Source organism: Buteo buteo, chromosome Z (assembly GCF_964188355.1).
Source record: "Buteo buteo chromosome Z, bButBut1.hap1.1, whole genome shotgun sequence".
Taxonomy (NCBI): Eukaryota; Metazoa; Chordata; class Aves; order Accipitriformes; family Accipitridae; genus Buteo; species Buteo buteo.
The window spans coordinates 50,296,728-50,314,769 of NC_134204.1; the positions used below are offsets into that span (position 1 = coordinate 50,296,728).

General features: G+C 39.4%; 1 protein-coding gene across 3 annotated transcripts in view; it reads left to right on the top strand.

Annotated features, from left to right (window-relative positions):
• SYK (spleen associated tyrosine kinase) overlaps positions 1-13,837 on the top strand; it is a 55,927-nt gene extending 42,090 nt beyond the window's left edge. For all 3 annotated transcript variants that reach the window (XM_075020562.1, XM_075020561.1, XM_075020563.1), the window contains 7 exons: positions 5,014-5,104; positions 5,788-5,965; positions 7,230-7,439; positions 7,879-8,068; positions 9,456-9,596; positions 9,835-9,947; positions 11,573-13,837. In XM_075020562.1, the coding sequence (XP_074876663.1) occupies positions 5,014-5,104; positions 5,788-5,965; positions 7,230-7,439; positions 7,879-8,068; positions 9,456-9,596; positions 9,835-9,947; positions 11,573-11,645 (996 nt within the window). In that variant the 3' untranslated portion in view covers positions 11,646-13,837. The remainder of the gene's footprint in view (positions 1-5,013; positions 5,105-5,787; positions 5,966-7,229; positions 7,440-7,878; positions 8,069-9,455; positions 9,597-9,834; positions 9,948-11,572) is intronic.
• The last annotated feature ends 4,205 nt before the right edge of the window (positions 13,838-18,042 follow it).

Consider the following 18,042-nt stretch of genomic DNA (forward strand, 5'->3'; position numbering starts at 1 on the left):
TTTATTCAGTCTTGGAAATTATGGGTTTTTTAAATGTCACAAACTGGTTATTTGTACATAATTTTAGCACTCAGATCAAAATTTTTCAAGCCATTTTACTCAAAAATGTAAAATTGGCAATTTAGACGACAATTTAAATGAACTCGTGCCACCTAGTGGCGATTTAGATGTCTTAGCCAAAGCTCATTGAGGATTTGGCTAATAAGGTCTTTGTCATGCAGTATGTTGCTATTCAGTTTGGTTTAGCAAAACAAGACCACTTTATAGTCCTACATATATATTTGAGGTTTTGCAAATCAGAACTATTAACCTGAAAAGAAATAGCACTTGCTGTACTGATTGCCTTCATAAGTCTATTCTTTACTATAAAATTATTATCTTTACTATAAAAAATCAGAGTAGTTAGAGCCGTTTCACTTATATTTTAAAGCAACAGTATGTAGGTCATTTTCTCATTGCATAAGCTAGATGCTATCAAACCTACTGAGGCTTTATCCATGTGTAGAAAGTGGTATTCCTTTTACTAGAAAGATAACTTTGAGTTAGTGCAAAATCTCTGACTCCTGCTTTCCTCTCATTGTGGATGTGGCTATGTTACTATAAAAGTGCCACACTAGTTTAGTTAGTCCCTAGTAAGGGGAAGAATGATATATTTAGATTAGCTTAAATATGGATACCTGAGAAGTTTAGCCAATGAAAATTAAACCAGCAGAGGAAAAAAAAAAAAATGTTGATGTGAAAACAGGACAGGCTCACAACCAATTTCTAGTATGACAGCATAAAATGACAGCCTGCCCCATAGTTTACAAGTGTACGTACCACAAGTTGTCACATAATACGTGCCATTTTTAACAGGCTCTTCTAGTGGACCCTTTTCTTGTTTTCCTCTTTACTGGATGAGCAAATCCATGCTCATTTTGCCCATTCTGTGCATCTCGTAAGAATACAAGGAGTAATCTCGTACCCTATACCTTGGTTGTTTTAAGACAAAACTCCCTTTGTCAGAAAAAGGTCTGCAGAATTAAACTTGCTGTTTTTAAAGTGTAGGGCAGAAAGGACTCTGGATTTAAATGACAGTTAAATAAAAAAAAAATTCTATTGTATAATTACCCAGACCACTGTACATGCAATGATACATACCTCCTGCACCATTTCTAGTCAGCCTTCAAGAGAAAAATTCCAACCTTTCTGCTAACAAATTCTATTCAAAGGCACACAGGGTGCTATATGCCACGAATTCATAACTGGCAGAACTAAAGAAAAATATTTGAGGTTTTCCGAGTGCTGCACAGTATTCCCAAGTTACTAATATGAGCTGAAAAGGTACCTGTGAAACATCAAATTGCAGTTCAACCAGAATTAATGAAAAAGCCATTGTTAAGCTGTTTAATTGCAGCAATGGGGAATATCATTCCACACATACATATATATTAGTTAACTAAGCTAACACTGATGATATGTAAGACATTATCACTTATCTTAAACATGAGCAGCTCTCTGAGAAAGAGAACGTGCTTTGTTAGATGTGGTGTCACTGTCTCATTTCCAATTCACAGCTGCAGAGTTTTATTCACAAGCACAGGAGTGATGCACTCTTTTTTTTTTTTTTTAATGCAGGTCCTGAACAAAAGCATCCAATCTTTTCTGATTCTTTTATTTTGTTCTTGAATTGCAAAGAGCAGAAATGTGTCTATACGCCTGATTTGTGGAGTCAGCTGTGTCATGGCCAGAGCTGTATTTTTACCAGCTGTTCTGCACTGGTGAATGGATTCTTGAGATGTATGAATTTGGTGTACATGAATTCTGTTTGGCCAGTCCAAAGTATGCCAGTTCATACGCTGAGACCTAGGATCAGGGATATTTAACTACCTTGCTCGTCTGCAACTAATACTAATCACATGAGACCTTATGCCCTCCAAGGTTTTTTTAAATTTGTGGGGTTATCCAGTACTGTCTGAGTACTTCTTAAGTGTTTCTGCCCTGTTGTTCAGCAGTAATCAGATGAAGCTTACTTATCAGACCTGTACAAGGTGTTGCAGTGGAATTGGTAATTTCCATCATTATGGTTCAGCCAGCAGGGCTATACTGTCATCAAAAAAACATCACTTCTTCAAAGAGTAAGTTCAAGTCCATTTGAAATCTTGAGCTTATAGTTTTCAAAGGCCTTTCCCAAAGTGCTTGTATTTCATTTCTCGTAAGCTTGGGTTGCGATGAGGAAAAGTGGTACATAATCTTGTTACTCATCTAAAAATGAAGAAAATCTGCTGAAGTTGTACCCTTCTGTGGGCTGAATTTATCTTCCTTATTATGTAACAGGAACTACACGAACTCTGTCCAGCACTTGACTGTTTGTGGGAAGAAAAAAAACGGAGCTGCCATGTTTCATTGGTTAGCTTGGAGCTCCAGCTACACCTATGTGACTTTACCTAATTGTCATTGCAGAAAACATTTCAATTTTTAAAGCGAGGGGGGCATTTCAAGGCTTCAGTTCAGATATTCCCATCAGACTTTATGGTGCACAGTTGAGGTACTCCCCACAGTGAAGAGAGGACAATTGATAGTCCTATCAAAGCTTTCAAAACGCAAAGGAGTCCCAGTGTGATGCAGTCTCTTCTGGATGTCATTTTCTGAACACTTTGCATTTCTATCAGAAAGATTATTTTAAGGGTAAAGTATGCAAAAGGTATCCTTTGAAACTGTGATACTATAATTTTGAAGTATTTCAGAACTTTTCTTCCAGTATCCTGGAAACCGCCACTGAAGACTCAGCATCTCAGTCTCTTTCTTAGGCAGTCACCATATTTTTATCCTTTTTTTCCCACTCTACTTTTGGACACCTTGGCCAAGAATTTTTAACCAGAGGCTTCCATAACATCCATGCAATGTGGCAATTTGCACCTGCTTTCTTTGTACTTGTATCTGTCTAGCAACAGTCAGTTGTCCATATTGCTTTGTATCCACTCAGTTAATTGATTCCAATTACCTTTTGGAATGTAAAATGGTCTCCCTTTAAAAGTATAAATATAGTTAATGTAGGAAGCAAGAATACATTCAGGAAGCTATCCAGTGGAACTATAATCACTTCTTAGTAGTAATGCTGAATGGTTCAAGTAAGTAGCAATGAGATAAAAAACTCTAAGCATTGTTGATGTGTTCTGAAGCAGTACAGGATATATGAAATGCACAAACTAAAATCACTGTGGTCTCAGTAAGTATAATTCCATCTGATTTGGTTTTGCTTTGCAAAAGATTATTAGTATTTTTGACTGAACATAAGCATTTCCCTATATATCCTGACATAGTGTAGATAAAGACTGTCCTAAGTGTTCACAGTGAAACTGCCAGCCCACCACTTGAGATATTTAGGGTTGAGTTCCAATCTTAGTGAGGTTTTTTGGGTTAGTGAATGGCCTGTGTGTGAAATAGAGTGATACAGGTCTTGGAAATACAAGTCTTAACTTGCAGACCTGGCAAGGTGTACCAGACTAGAAAAACAAAACTAGAGCTGAGGATCTTGTTTTCTACCATTCATTTGCCTCCTTGTTCTTGAGATGGGCAAGTCAGTCTCAAAAGCATCTCAGGGTTCTTATAGCTTGCCCTAACAGCAAATGGCCTTTCAACACTGTTCCACAGGACTGAGTGATTCAAGTCAGAAATGTTACCCTTACCATCCCTGATGCCACCATGCTCGTCCTACCAGGTCAGAATCTTGCCAACTGTCAGCCTCACACTCAGGGTTTGCTGTAAAATCTATGTAGTGGAACCTTTTCTGTTTCATCCAACTGGGCAGATCACTTCATTACAATTAAAAGTCTCTACCAGCCCGGTCAGGCCTTTTCCCTACAAAATGCAGTTTGCAAGTGATAAAACTAATATTGCACTCAATAACTCACTCCTGGACATTTTGCAAGCTGTGTTTCTCTTTACTTGAAAACCACAACTGTTTCAGGCAGGAACTTATGCCACTGAAAGCTTTAGTTATTAAAAAGAATTTTATACTCAAATATTTGCAAAATAGCCCTATCCAGTGTTTTGCAAGTACAATATACCTTTGTTTCCTATTTGAGCTGACCAAACTTGTGTTGATCTTTGAATTTCTGGTTTTAAACCACTCTCTTAGGAGGGTGAGGTCACTCATGAGTAGAGCAAAATTTCTACACTGAGAAAGAAAAGGGACTAAACTGTAGAAATAAGTTCTGTAATTCCCCGTTCCTGACAGTTTACAGACAGAAAAGAGCAAATTATAAGTTTCTCTCGTCTATAGTTTATTGTGCCAGACTCATCCTTCAGCCAAGGAGCTCCAGAACACACTGTGTTTCTGCTGGGGAGGTTTGTATGCTCCATAGTATTCCTCTGACAAAGAGTAAAGGCAGAGGGATTGTATTTGAACCAGATGTTCAAGTACAGTAAGAATTAGCTCATTTTCTTCCTCCTCCAAGCAGACAGACTGGCCTAGTATCTGGCCCATAATGTTTGTCCATGACATTACACAGGTCTATTAAAATAATTACTTTTTATCCCAGTTTCTTCCTAGTGGAGTCACTGTATAACACCCACAAGAGAAACAGGGAAGTATTTTTTGTTTTCATTTGTGCTCTATGGCCTAGATATGTAAAGAGATACCCTGGAGAGGGAGGAAGGACAGATTGAAGAGAAATCCTTATGACTACCTGTGTTACAAGGAAGATTTGAAAAGAGCATGTGAATTTAATATCTGCAGAATAAGATTTGTGCATGACCCATTCCAGTTAATTCTCTCAGATCAAATGCTCTGAAATATTTGCAATAACTTTTAATGCTTCAGCAGTGTATGTTTCATTTGGCCTGCATATTTACTCAAGCGATAACCTCCAAAATGAAATAAACTGTGTTGGATCCCTTTCTTACTTTCTGATTCTCACCTATGTGTCTTTTGCAATCATTATCTCATATCCCCATAATCCTTGGGGGAAAAAAATGCTTTTGATCTACCTATTCATTGCTAAACATAAAAACTTTATTTGTGTACTACAGCTTCAGCCAACTATTGGCTACTCACCTGATGAAGCACCTTTTAATCCTTATGTGCTGCAAAGAAAGAGAGGTCTTACAGGAGCAGAAAAAGGTAGGCAGAGTAATTTATGTCATTAATACACTTGCCTTCTTTATGCCAGAGATCTCTTCTCAACCCATATTTCTTTTTTCCTGCATATATTTCACACCATGTTGTGTATTGGTTAGCCACTATCATAGCTCAAGCCTGGTAGCTGAAACTGCCAGATGTCACCATCTGTAATAAAAGTCATTTAGCAGAAGTCCCTTCTTCTGTGTTGAAGAGAAAAATTATTACTTCCTTGACTCTAGAAGCCTCATCCTTGCACTTCATAAAAAGAATTGTGTCCTGTTGCATCCACAGTGTCAAGCTGGTGCTCAGGCTTTCTGTAAAATGCAACTAAAGATGGGTGCCTAAGAATAAACTACATCTAAGGCAGCATTCTGAGTGAAGAATTGTCCGAGGTAACTAATGGGAAGTACTAAGGAGAAGGGCCTGCCTTTAACCCTCCTGTCAAGGAACCTGCTGGTTTCACATTATACAGATGCTCAATAATTAGAGCATGTCACCAGGTGCAGGTCACTCTCTTTTGAGGTGTTCTAAAGTGCCTGTAGCTGGACTGCATGTGGTTTCTTTATAATGCCCTCGTAAGTCAAACACACTGATAATCCTGAACATAGAACAGGTGAATATAGTAGCTATGGCAGCAAAAATGTCTCACATAATGTCTGATTTTTTCATTGATTGAACTGCAGGTGATCAGAGGGAGGCCTTACCCATGGATACGGAGGTCTATGAAAGTCCATATGCTGATCCAGATGAAATGAAACCAAAAAATGTCACTCTTGACAGGAAATTATTAACCTTGGAGGAAGGAGAGCTTGGGTCTGGAAACTTTGGTACTGTAAAGAAAGGGTTCTATAAGATGAAGAAGTAAGTGTTTCCTTCTACTTTCATGGAGTCTAATATGTGAAAGCTCTAGCCTTTATTTTGTGAAGCAGCAGTAATCTTTGCATGTCATTTCAGGTGTCAGGCTGTACCTAAGTAATTTGGGCTACCATTCACCGGTTTCTCTCTTTGTACATACACTCATACACTAATTTTCTGTACACTCATTTTCTGTTCCTCTGCTGGCAGACACTTCTTTGCCTGCAGCATAGTCACCTCCCAGCCATTATTTTTGTCTGTAGAGTGGGGAAGTGCCCCTTATGACTATTTTCTTTCCTGTCAGGGATAGTAGAGTGGGAAGTCTGCTGCCTTGCTCCATAGTTTGCATGGACAGTCATGCTACTCAGTATTTCCCAACTGCACAATCTCTCTTTGAGAAATAGTGAGTGCCATGGACAGCTTACCTGTAGCAAAGAGATTTTCACCTAAAATAAGTATGATAAATACCTGTTTCATGAAGCCAAAATGTTGATTTTCAAGAAGACAGACCATCTTGTGACCTCTTTTATCATGTGATTACAGTAGGAACAGACCCTGTTTATACTGGCAGAAGTGAGAGCACCTGACTGTTCATGCATTTTCATAGTAAACTGTTATCAATATGTTTAAGTGCATGGGCTGGTTTCACCACTTGAAGCTGGAGGCATTTCTTTAACCAAGGTTTTCAGAGCCAGGAAGGATTTCTCTTTTCCAGTACAGTCTGAGGGGATTTGAAGGGCTCTGGTCCCAGCTTGTGTATTTGCTAATCTTGTTTCACACTTGAGCTCTGTCGATCTCATCAGTCACTCTTTCACTTAGTTGTATGAGCTGAAGGTTGTAGGAGTAGGCTTAGTTTCTAAGGATTTCAGAGCACTGCCTTGGGGCCTTGCAACGCTGCGTGTTCTAGTCTCACCCCCAAAACACCTCAGTGCTTAGAAAGGCCTTTATACCTTTTCTGGCAAGAAAAGCTTTATGGAATTCTTGCCAGAATGGGCAACAAAATTTTGTCCATTAAATTTGTTTTCAGGCTTGTTAAGATGTTTTTATGACTATTTATAGTTTTCTCAGGTTCTTCCCATATTCTCTCTTTTGCTTAGCTGTCTTCTGAGCATTTGATAGAGAGATGTTACTATTACAGCTGGATTTTTTCCATCAATTCTGTCTTTTGTCACAGTTTGTACTATGTGCACAGAAACATCAAATGAAGATTGTGTGTGTTTTCACACAGATTTTTCAGCAACTAATCCCAGAACTGGATTCTTTTTTGTAGGGGTGCCAAGCCAGTGGCTGTAAAAATTCTTAAGAATGAGAGTAATGATCCAGCCATAAAGGATGAATTACTGAGAGAAGCAAATGTAATGCAACAACTGGATAACCCATATATTGTCCGAATGATAGGCATATGTGAAGCTGAAGCCTGGATGTTAGTAATGGAAATGGCTGAACTTGGGCCATTGAACAAATTTTTGCAAAAAAACAGGTATGTAAGCTTTGATTCTATTGCATAGGATTTATCCAAAGGGGAAAAAAGATAGAGCTTCATTTTTTTTTCTTTAAGGGCAATTTTAAATTGACATGTTATTAATGTAATAATTAATGATTGTAGTCAGTCTTCATTGGGACACAATTATCTTGTACATGTCTCCTAACTGTCAAATATTTCTGGTAATATAGTGTATTTTGAATAAATGAAAGAATTTTCACATGTCCTTCAATTGCTCATTTACTGATATGATCACACATCATTTCACTCAGGACATTCTTATGCTGCCTGTTCTAATTAAAGCTTAGCTAAACATAAGTAGATCAGGTTCCTAGTATGATGTGGGGAAGTTCATAATAAAGATTTATATTTGAACTCCATGAAAAGTCATGAAAATGAACTCCTGACCTCTTAAAAATTCAATTATGATTTTCAGACATGTCACGGAGAAGAATATAACAGAGCTGGTACATCAGGTTTCCATGGGGATGAAATACCTGGAGGAGAATAATTTTGTTCATAGGGATCTGGCTGCAAGGAACGTGCTATTAGTCACACAACATTATGCCAAAATTAGTGACTTCGGACTTTCTAAAGCTCTTAGTGCTGATGAAAATTATTATAAGGTAAGGTTTGCACAAGACATGAAAGCTGTATAGTAGCATAGCCTAACAAGGTTATTTTCAGTTGAAGTGCAGTTGTTTTTGAAAGTTGAAAATTAGAAATAATATGTATCATCCATTATTTTATAGCCTGATGGTAGGTCACTGATTTTCAAAATGCATCTTCAACATTAAAAGATGTGTAGGGAGGGAAAAGCTAGTCCCTCCTTTTATTTGCTTACTTCTTTCATTTACTTTTGGTAAACTTGTCATCAGAAGATTGAAGTTTGTGGTGGAAATAAGATACCTCCTTATATAAAAGGGGAAAATGTCTTTGTTGCAGATATGAACTTTTGGGCACTTAACAGTTTTCACCTTGTGCAGGGAAAATTTAGGCTAGCACACTGTATTATTGACTAACAGAACTGAATTTGGGGAGGTTTTTGAAGGAATACCATTGGTAAATAATCAGTTGATCTAAGCAGAATTTTTTTAGCTTGGTTTTAAATGCATTGGATCCCTGTACAGCTAAAGGGACTGAAATAACAGCCACATTTAATAAGGTGAAAACATCTGTGGAAGACAAAGGCTCTAATCGTGTCTGCATCTTTTTTTCTGATATATTGCTCTTGCAGTTCAAATTATTTCTTCCTTCTGCCTATTCCCTTTCATCAGCCGTTTAAAACTAATAAGCCAGACCATGAAACGCTGCAGAGGAGGAGCAAACACATACTCCCTTCTCATGACCTTCCTATGGGAATAGTAACTGCTGCCAGAAAAGGCAGTAACATCTTAAATCACTGCCACTAGCCTAGCCAGAGCTGCTTGTCAGAGGTTTGAGAATTGGTATCAAAGGCCCATTCCCTTTAAAACTCCACAAAATGCAGTGAGGTTCCTTCACTAGATCTAGCACTGTGCTGGGAGAGCTTTACACTTGCAATGTTGTAACACAGTGTTATGGCATAATTTTATCAATCTGCAGTTTGGCACAAGGCAGTCACTGTGCTTTGAAATGGAGCATCAACTTCAAGTAATAATGAGACTCAGTGTAGCTAGGTGTGTATGTCCTACCCTCTGTTGAGAGCCTAGAAGAAAAATCTTACTTTTAAAGAGCAACTTTAAATTAACTGCCACTAAAAACATGACTGCAGGTCATTTAGCTAAGCTTTGCTTTACCATAGATTTCATTTCAGTGCATTATTTTGAAAGCATAAAATTAGGAACATTTTTGTAACACTTTTGGAGAAGCCGCTACCCATTCCCTCGAATGCCAACTGCATCAGAAATGTTATGGTACTTAGTGCAGATGTGTGCAGATCTAAGTTAACTTGGCTTATATGAATTCTGATGTTTACTACTTACCACTGTCTCTAGCCTGCTTTTTTTTTCTTTCTGTTATGATTTATTTTAGGCACAAAGTCATGGAAAATGGCCAGTCAAGTGGTATGCTCCAGAATGCATGAATTTCTACAAATTTTCTAGCAAAAGTGATGTCTGGAGCTTTGGGGTTTTAATGTGGGAAGCTTTCTCTTATGGGCAAAAACCATATAAGGTGAGTAGTTCTATCTGGCCATTTTTTTTCTGTAAAAATTCAGAGCAAATTTGAACCATCACCTTTTCTTACCTAAAAAGAGTTATTGCAGGCCAAAGCAGGCCTTCGCACCCTGTCTGTTGCAGCAGATGAATCAAAGGATAGCCCAAAAATCAACGCCAGGCCTCTGTGTTTTATGCTAGCATGTGTGCTGTAATCATTTGCAACTCAGATGACTGTTGTGGTCACCCTCTTCCAGGGAATGAAAGGTGGCGAAGTTGCACAGATGATTGAAAGAGGAGAACGAATGGAACGTCCTGAAGCCTGTCCAACAGAAGTCTATGATCTAATGAAATTGTGTTGGACATACAAGTGAGTGTGGTGTGATGTGATGCTCTCTCTTTTAATAGGAGTGTATTTTAATCTACTTAATTAATAGCCAGAAAGTGGGGGGAGGGAGGGAAAGGCATTTCAAAATACTTTGTTTCAGCTGGTGTTTAGCTTACAACCTCCAAACTAAGGAATTAGTTGCACTGTCAAGTGAAAATTGAGTTATTGAGTGTACTACAACAAGCTGATTTTGCACAGCTGATTTGCTGGAACAGATACATACAAAAAATAGGACATCATAAAAACCAAGTAATTCCACAAGGAGTTCGGTCTGAAGTATTTTGAAAAGAAAGTTTGAAATTAAGCAAATATTTTTGTTTCATTTTGGATGGTATTTTGTTTAATTTTCATTTCCAAGACTTTTTTTCTTTACTGAAATTTCAAAATCATATTGCCAAATTATTCATTCCATTCCTCAATAACTAATTGTTTCAACCTATTTTTCTCTTCTCTCATTCCTGAATATGCTCAGATTGGATCCCACATTGGCTTCCTATTAGTAAGAGGCAAAACTTCTTTTCAGATCATACCTAATATGACAGAAACATTTTTTTCTGATCGATAACAGTTCAGAAGTTAGAATTATGAAATACAGAGAAGAAAAAGAAGTCTACCTGATACTCTTTTTTAATTAGTATATTGCAAAAAAATTATTAAAAATGTTTTAGGATTTATCATTTTAAACTATTTTGTTGAAGTTACTTTTAGGTATAGGAAGGTCTCCATAAAGCACCCAAAATCTGCTGTAATGTCACTTATTCTTCCAGTTGACCATCTGGAGAATATGTGTGTCCAACAAAGGTCTCTGGATTCCATTTAAGGAGCTGTGGTACTTCACTTTTAGGTACCTTGCTTCTTTGTTAGTTTTATTACATCTAGTACTCTAGAAAGAATGTGGAGCCATAAAATAGTTTCTGCCTTTTGGTTTGACTCAAAGAATGCCGTAACATTTCTAGAGTGAAAGGGATCATTTTTTTGTTACGATTAATAAACATATCATAAAGCATGCTGCTTTTTATTTGTTTGTGCTCAAATATCTTTAATACTGGAAAGAAAAAGAAAAAAAATTTAAAAAGAAGGCTCAAGTCATGCAGTGTAGCCATCTCAATATGTAATGTATTATTGTAGGGGCTTGTTGTCAGTTTAATTGTGTTCTACCAAATCAACAAAGAGTTGCAGATATAGAGGAAAGAAAGACAGTACAGCCATACAGTGTATGCGTAGGCTCCTCTCAGTGGTGCTAAGCCACTCTGTATGACTGTAGTACCCATTATAAGGCAGATATTGAACTGTAAATATTCTTTTCTATAGTTTATTACTGAAGTAAATGAAGTAGAAAATGAAATGGAGCTGATTTACCATTTCCTTCTTGTAGTACCTTCACCAGCCACAATGTAACAGGCATGATAGTAAATCCACTGACTGGATGCTCTGTAGTGACATTTGTCGCTTGGTATTCATTTTGTAGCATCACGGTTTTTAGCCTTAAAATATTGCAAGCAGCTCTAAATGAGCTGTCACTGGGGTGAAGTCCCAACCGTTACAAGGCCCATGCACCTTTACAGCTTTCTCCTTCCTATGCAATGATACGTGTCATCTTTCCACAGTGTTGATGACCGACCAGGATTTGTTGCAGTTGAGCTGAGATTACGTAACTACTATTACGACATTTCCCACTAACAGCATGAAGAACAGCAGCTTCCTTGCCTCCAGGCAACACCCTCTGTGAAGCAGTTCAGTTTCTGAGACAAAGCGACTTTGATTTTTGTACTGCCGCTTTCACCCTGCAAAGCTCAGAGCTAAGCCCTGTGTCTGTAGGATTGCCTTTTCTTGCCTTCTGCACAATATCCTGCCCTGAAATAGTGTTGAAAGTGGAGAGGCCCCAAAGCGAGCAGCAAGGATGTCAGAGCAGATGCTTATAATTTTGCTACATTTTGTTTCATTTTATTTACAGCTTTATTGGCATTACATTTTGTGGTTGTGGAAAACCTATTTAATGTCTTTCAGCCCTCTTCCTTTCTTGTATTTGAATTGAGATTGGAATTTAGATTCTTTTTATTAATATTCTTAGCCCTTAAATGCATTAAGACTTCTTCCAGTCTTCCCCCCACTCAAGGAAGAATAGCATAAACATTTCTCACTGTGAAGTAAATTCACTGTGAAAGTGTATCAGTTCCTTTGACTGACAGCATGTTTGATTTTACCCCCAAGCCCCTTTAAAACCAAATCGTATTCTTTTCCTTAGTAATGTAGGCAGAGGGGAGCTAGATGTGAATTTTTAACATCCTCATCTCCTTTAAATGTGACCCACTTCTCTCATTCCTCACCTCACGTGGAAGCTCAGCTGTCCCTCAGGGAGTTATTTTTTTCCTGGTGAAACCCCGGAATTCAGGGACTTGCTCTCATCTTGGAACAAAATGTATCAGCAACTAAGACAATGATTCTGGGTTTTAACATAAGCTCCATCACTGCATTCCTGAAAAGACGGCTGTACAGTGGAAGGTGATGGAGCAGCACCTTTCTTTCTCTGTACTGTTCCAGCCTTCTCCAGAAACACCTTTCCCGTGTATCCCTTTAGGTATACCAAAGCTCCTTGTGTTGTGTTTTGAGCAGCAATCATTTCTGTCTTTTTCCAAACCTTTCTTGAAAAGCATTTGTGAGAATTCACCACACCTTATTGCCTCTAAAGCCAAATTTCACCCCTAGCTCAAATATTTTAAAACAGGCATATGGACATCAAGTTTACTTTCGTCCACTCCTAAATGTTAGTATTTGTCCTGTTATTAATCCCTGTGAGCATCTCAGGAAAAGGTATTCATCTTATCACTTTTTTGTAATGCAGTGTGCATCTCCATTAATGTGCGAGTATAGTGATAGTAATAACAAATAACGTAATCAACTTCTTATACTATTTTTACCCTTATGCTTTGTTTGTCCAATCTCATTTTAAATATTATAGATATCAAAATTTCTATCACTTCTTCCTCACAAGCAGCTACTTTACTGGCATTTACATGTATCTCAGGAGTCTACATATTTTGCATCTACTAGATACAGAGATTTTAGAACAATATAAAGAATAAGATTTAGAGTTAGATATATTTATTGCATATGGCTGCTTAGAACATACATGTTTAATTGTTGTGTGAACAGGGTATTCTTAGAGATGCAGTGATTTTTTTTCTCTAGCAGAGAAAACTGTATGGGCAATTACAGTGAGAAAGTGTGAAATAATTTTCATAAAAGAGGTGACTATAAACAAATGTAGGAGTTACTGTATTTTTTTTTCTTTTTATTAAGTTTATGGTCTATTTTTCAAAAAATACCTGGTGATTTTTGCTAGTTTAGTCTTGGATGTCCGCTGCAAGACACTTCAGAAAGCACATGCTACTGAAAGACACTGAGTGTGATAGACCATGTTTCAAATGTGACCAAATGTGACTTATATTGAAGATGATTTATTTTTTGTTTTGTTTTAAAGAAACATTTTTCTACAAGAACAGCTTGTGTAGAAGTAAGCCATAGTTATATGTAGTTGTTTTGTCTTTTTAATCCTATTGCAGAGAAATTGTTAGCTCTACATGTGCAATTAGTACATTCATGGGGATATTAGTTATAAACAAATTGCACAAATCTCTACTAGCCAGTGAGTGACAGTACTCAATTTCCCTGATGTCTCTTCCCTCTCCCTCTCTCTCTCTCCCCCCGCCCCGCCCCGCCAAGTGTTATCTGATACAACAAAACTGGAGGAATATTTCTTCCCCTCTCTCCTGAGTGAATGTCACTTTCTGGTGTTACTTGATTATTTTTAAGTTGACTATTATGTAATAAAAATTTACAATGAGAATATAAAGTATTGTGAAATAAATGGATTAGGTTTTAAAATTGAAATTAAAGATACTTTTACGAAATCTGTTGTTTTAACAATAATCCTTTAATATTTAAGTGCTTTCTAAAAAATGCTGATGCTGTGGAGAGTGTGTATATTTGCTGAATTGCTGTGGAACATTAAGATTCCCCCATTGAGACTGAAAGGTACCTGACATGACAGATAAGCCCACTGAAGCCTGGGCTGCTTTTGGAGCTATTCAGGACTAGCAGGAAAATCTCCCAAAATGAGCATGTTATTATTGACCTAAGTCTTTCCAAGATACTGCTTTTCAACTGCACTGTGCTGGATATGGAAGTCTAGAGGTGTCAGGAGCTGGTGCAGCATATTAGCTATCCAAGGATTTCAGCATTACAGGTATCCGCTATGCAGGATTTAAGTCATATTATACCACATGGAGCCTCCCTCAAAGGTGCAGGCAACTGTTCTAGGTATTCTGAAATAACAGAGACATCTTAGTCTTTCACTTAGCTTTTGCTGCAAGCTCAAGTCCTCAGGAAAGCAAAGGCTGGAGGGAACTGAATGCGAATCTGAAAAAGAAACAACAAAGGCCAAAAGGCAGGCTACTCTTCAAGCAGGTGCTTACCTTTGGTGGGGATCAGTCAGTGACTGACTTACACTGTACTGCTGTGGTTGTTTTCCTGCGTAGCAAATCTGGCCTCATTATTCCACCTTCCCACTTGTGGGACTGCACCATCAACTGATATGAAGGGGCTTTTGTCTTTTGGCTGTCTGGATTTGGTTGTCTTTATTTTCAGGTTGAGTCATATCAGAAACGCCATTTGGCAGTGTGGCCCCACAAGTCAGTCATTGCACAGCAGGGTTAAGGGGTAGCGAACTGCAGCAAGGAGGAAGGGAGGCTGATGTGAGTAACTCAGAGAAGAAGGAGCAGGTGCGAACATGTTAAACGGGTTTTTCAGGGGAGGAAAACAGAGTGTAATTACAGCTTTGGTTAGGGCTCAAATCTGCAAAATCATGGACTTTTTTCGGAGCACAGGAGGCCATGCACCTTTTCGCATAAAGACCCACCCAAACTTCTTAAAAACCCCAGCAAAATCTCCACCTGCTTCAAACAGTACGCAAAAGGGGGACTTGTAATCACCCAGTGAAAAATACCCATGATTTTCACACCTGAAATCGTCACAGTCGGAACAGCGGGTTTGGCAGAGAGCGCGTCCGAGAGTTGTGGGCTGAGACAGCTGTACGGCCCGGCCCTGCCAGAAGGTGACAATGCTTGAGCGCTGTTAGACGGACCGACTGGTCCCACCATTTCTGGCACTCTCTCTTCCACCCCGGCCCTTGATGTGCCTGTGCAGTGCGGAGGAACCTGTTTGGCCATTTTCTGCTTGCTGTGAAGCAAAGTTCCATGTGAGGACAAATCATCAATGATTTATGTCATGAGTGGTTAACTGTGCAAGATTAATGAAGACGTCTGAGACTCTGTGTCCGTTTGTCTTTTGAGTCATACCAGCAGTGGAGGATTGCAGGCAGAAAGATATAGAATATGTCCCACACATGCAGAGAAGGGAGTGAGGGTGGCGTCTGGGTTGAATAGTACAGGGGAACATTAAGCCAACAGTTGTAGTTACCTGCCCTAAGTTTAGTAAGGACAGAAAGCCTGTAAGTCATTCAGAAGAGGAAGAAGAATTAAAAAAAAGGGAGAGGAAAAAAAAAATGCACCGTCTGATTCTTGACAGTGAAGAAAAACAGTATTGGACTTAAAACGATCCCGGACTCAGATGGAAAAGAGCCACATCAAGAGTCAGTATCACCACTCCCCAGCAGTGTGTCCCAGCGCTACACGCCATGGTGTGATGCGAGACAGTGGCACAACTGCATTTGGGCCCTAGCTCTCCCTGCCAGGGTGGCTTGTGGGGCAGCTGGGGACTGAGACACAAACAAACACGTGGGGCACCCATGTAACCTGTGAAGGTTTGCAGCTGGAAAAGGAGGGGAGGAATGAAGGTGGAGCATGCAGCGAGTATCAGAAAGACAAGGTGTGTCGGGAAAGAAATTGTCTCCTATGTGATTGATTAATAGTGCTGGAAAAAAGAGACAAGCCTATGGCATAGTCATCTTCCTTCAGGCTTGTATTACACCATGGATTCCTGTGAAACAACAGTCAAAGCAATGTGGTGCAAACCCGACTGAATTCTCCAACTGCCCAGAACCCTCTGAAGCCAGGCTAGCACTGTGCATCAATCTCCAAATGGGTATTTTTTCTTTTCTCTCATGTTAATTGAGGTGAATACCCACTGGGTTCCTTGGCATATAATTAACTCTGCACTGAGTATAACAACTGCTTTCCTGAGGCAGTGGAGATGTGCACATTTCTTGATAACCAGAGAAGCAGAGGAAACAAGAGGCAGCTGGGGAAAGCATTACACTGCTGTCCATTAAAATTCATAACTTTGAATGTAAATAGCACCTGGATAACCAGTCCAGTACAAACATGCACAGATCACGAACTCCTCACATCTGTCTACCATTGCAAATGCCTTAAACTGTCAGGGTGAAAGCCTGTTTGGTCCAGGCCTTTCTTAACTGTAGCAAAGTGCTTGTGGAGGACTCCCACCGCCACGTTGGTGCAGCTCCAGCTGCCCGCCTGGGATGCCCCGTGCAACAGCGGGTTGGTAAGCTGAGTACCGGGCTCCCCATGCCTCTGTTGTGTTAGAAATACAACCTGCAACAGCAACAACAACAAAATAGAAACAACTTTGCAAAGAAGGGTTCAATGCCACAGAAAATAGTGTGAGCCATCAACCCATGCTACAACACATGGATACTCACTTTGTCCCACCACATTGCCACTAGCAGTGGCTGCATTAACATCAATATCTGTTCTTTCTTCTTTCTGCTTTGTTAAAGTGAAATTATGCCAGTTTCAGCAACAGCAAGAGTGCCAAGACGGTAACTGCATGCCTGTACGGCAGAACAGGTAACAGAGGCCTTTTATAGCTGTCTCTTGCAGAGTTTGAAGACTTTGCTTTTAAAACATTGCACACACACACACACACACACACACATGAACACATGCACGTGTAGTTTCTTGTCATTCTTTCCTACCTGTGTTCAGTAATGCCCTGTCCTGCTGCCTCAGTTCTTACTACACAGCCACTGTAGCTGTATCTTCAGATCTTCTTCTAATTTGTGTGCAGATTTCATCAATGTTATCAAATGATTTCTTTCTGACTGGTGTATCAGGTCCCACCTCCAATACCCTGAAGCAATGACCAGCTGGCAAAGAATTGCTAATGTTGGTCTTGAGTCATATTTCTAGAAGATAGCAAGGAAACTGCGTGGAAGGGAATGGCTGTGGCAGGCAGGGATGCATATAGAGACACAGAGAAACAAACTCACTGAGTTTGCCAAAGAGCAGTACTTTGGGGTATTTTTTCCACTCTACTTTGGAGCGGTTGTAAATTGACTGTTTGGCTTGGTTTGATGTTTCTTTTCCCAGCAGATGTGTCATTTGGAGCCAATGCTTCCCTATTTTTCCACAGTAATGATACGTCTTAGCCATGGCTGGGTATAAACACCTAGATTATCGATGTCAGTTTGTTTCAGCAAGATTTCCACTGTTGCCAGTAAATCCCCCAAACTAGGCCGTTTATATGTGTGCAACTACATTTCTCTTCTAGCAGCTTCCACGGGCCTCATTCTTCCAACTACTATGCAAACACATGCTTGAATTACCACAGGAGCACCGGCAGCCAGCCCTCTCCCAAAGCCTTCACGCTCTCTCTGACGGTCACAGGACAGCGCAGGGAAGTGATCCACAATAAACTTCAGCCACCGCCCAGAGGAAGGCTCCTAAGCTCTTTCTCCCAGCACGGCTGCTTTTCTAGATAATATGGCCTCTTTAAGAGTGCAAATACAAAACGGTACAGATATTTAGTATCAGATGGCAGTAGTGTAACAGGACCCCCCCCACACACACCTTGCATTGAGTGCAGATTGGGAGTACAGGTTCCCAATGCACTACAGAATAAACTCTTCGGGTTTTTTTTCTTTTGCAAATGTGTTGTTGACTCTGTCATTGATGCATGCATGTCTTTGGCTATTTTAAAATCTTATATCCACTGGTATTACTGCTCCCCCAGGGGCATGCAGTAATCAGGTACTATTTTTAAACTCTTCAGTCAACCATGACTTCCTTTTTATCTGTCCACGCTGTAGGGAGTTAGC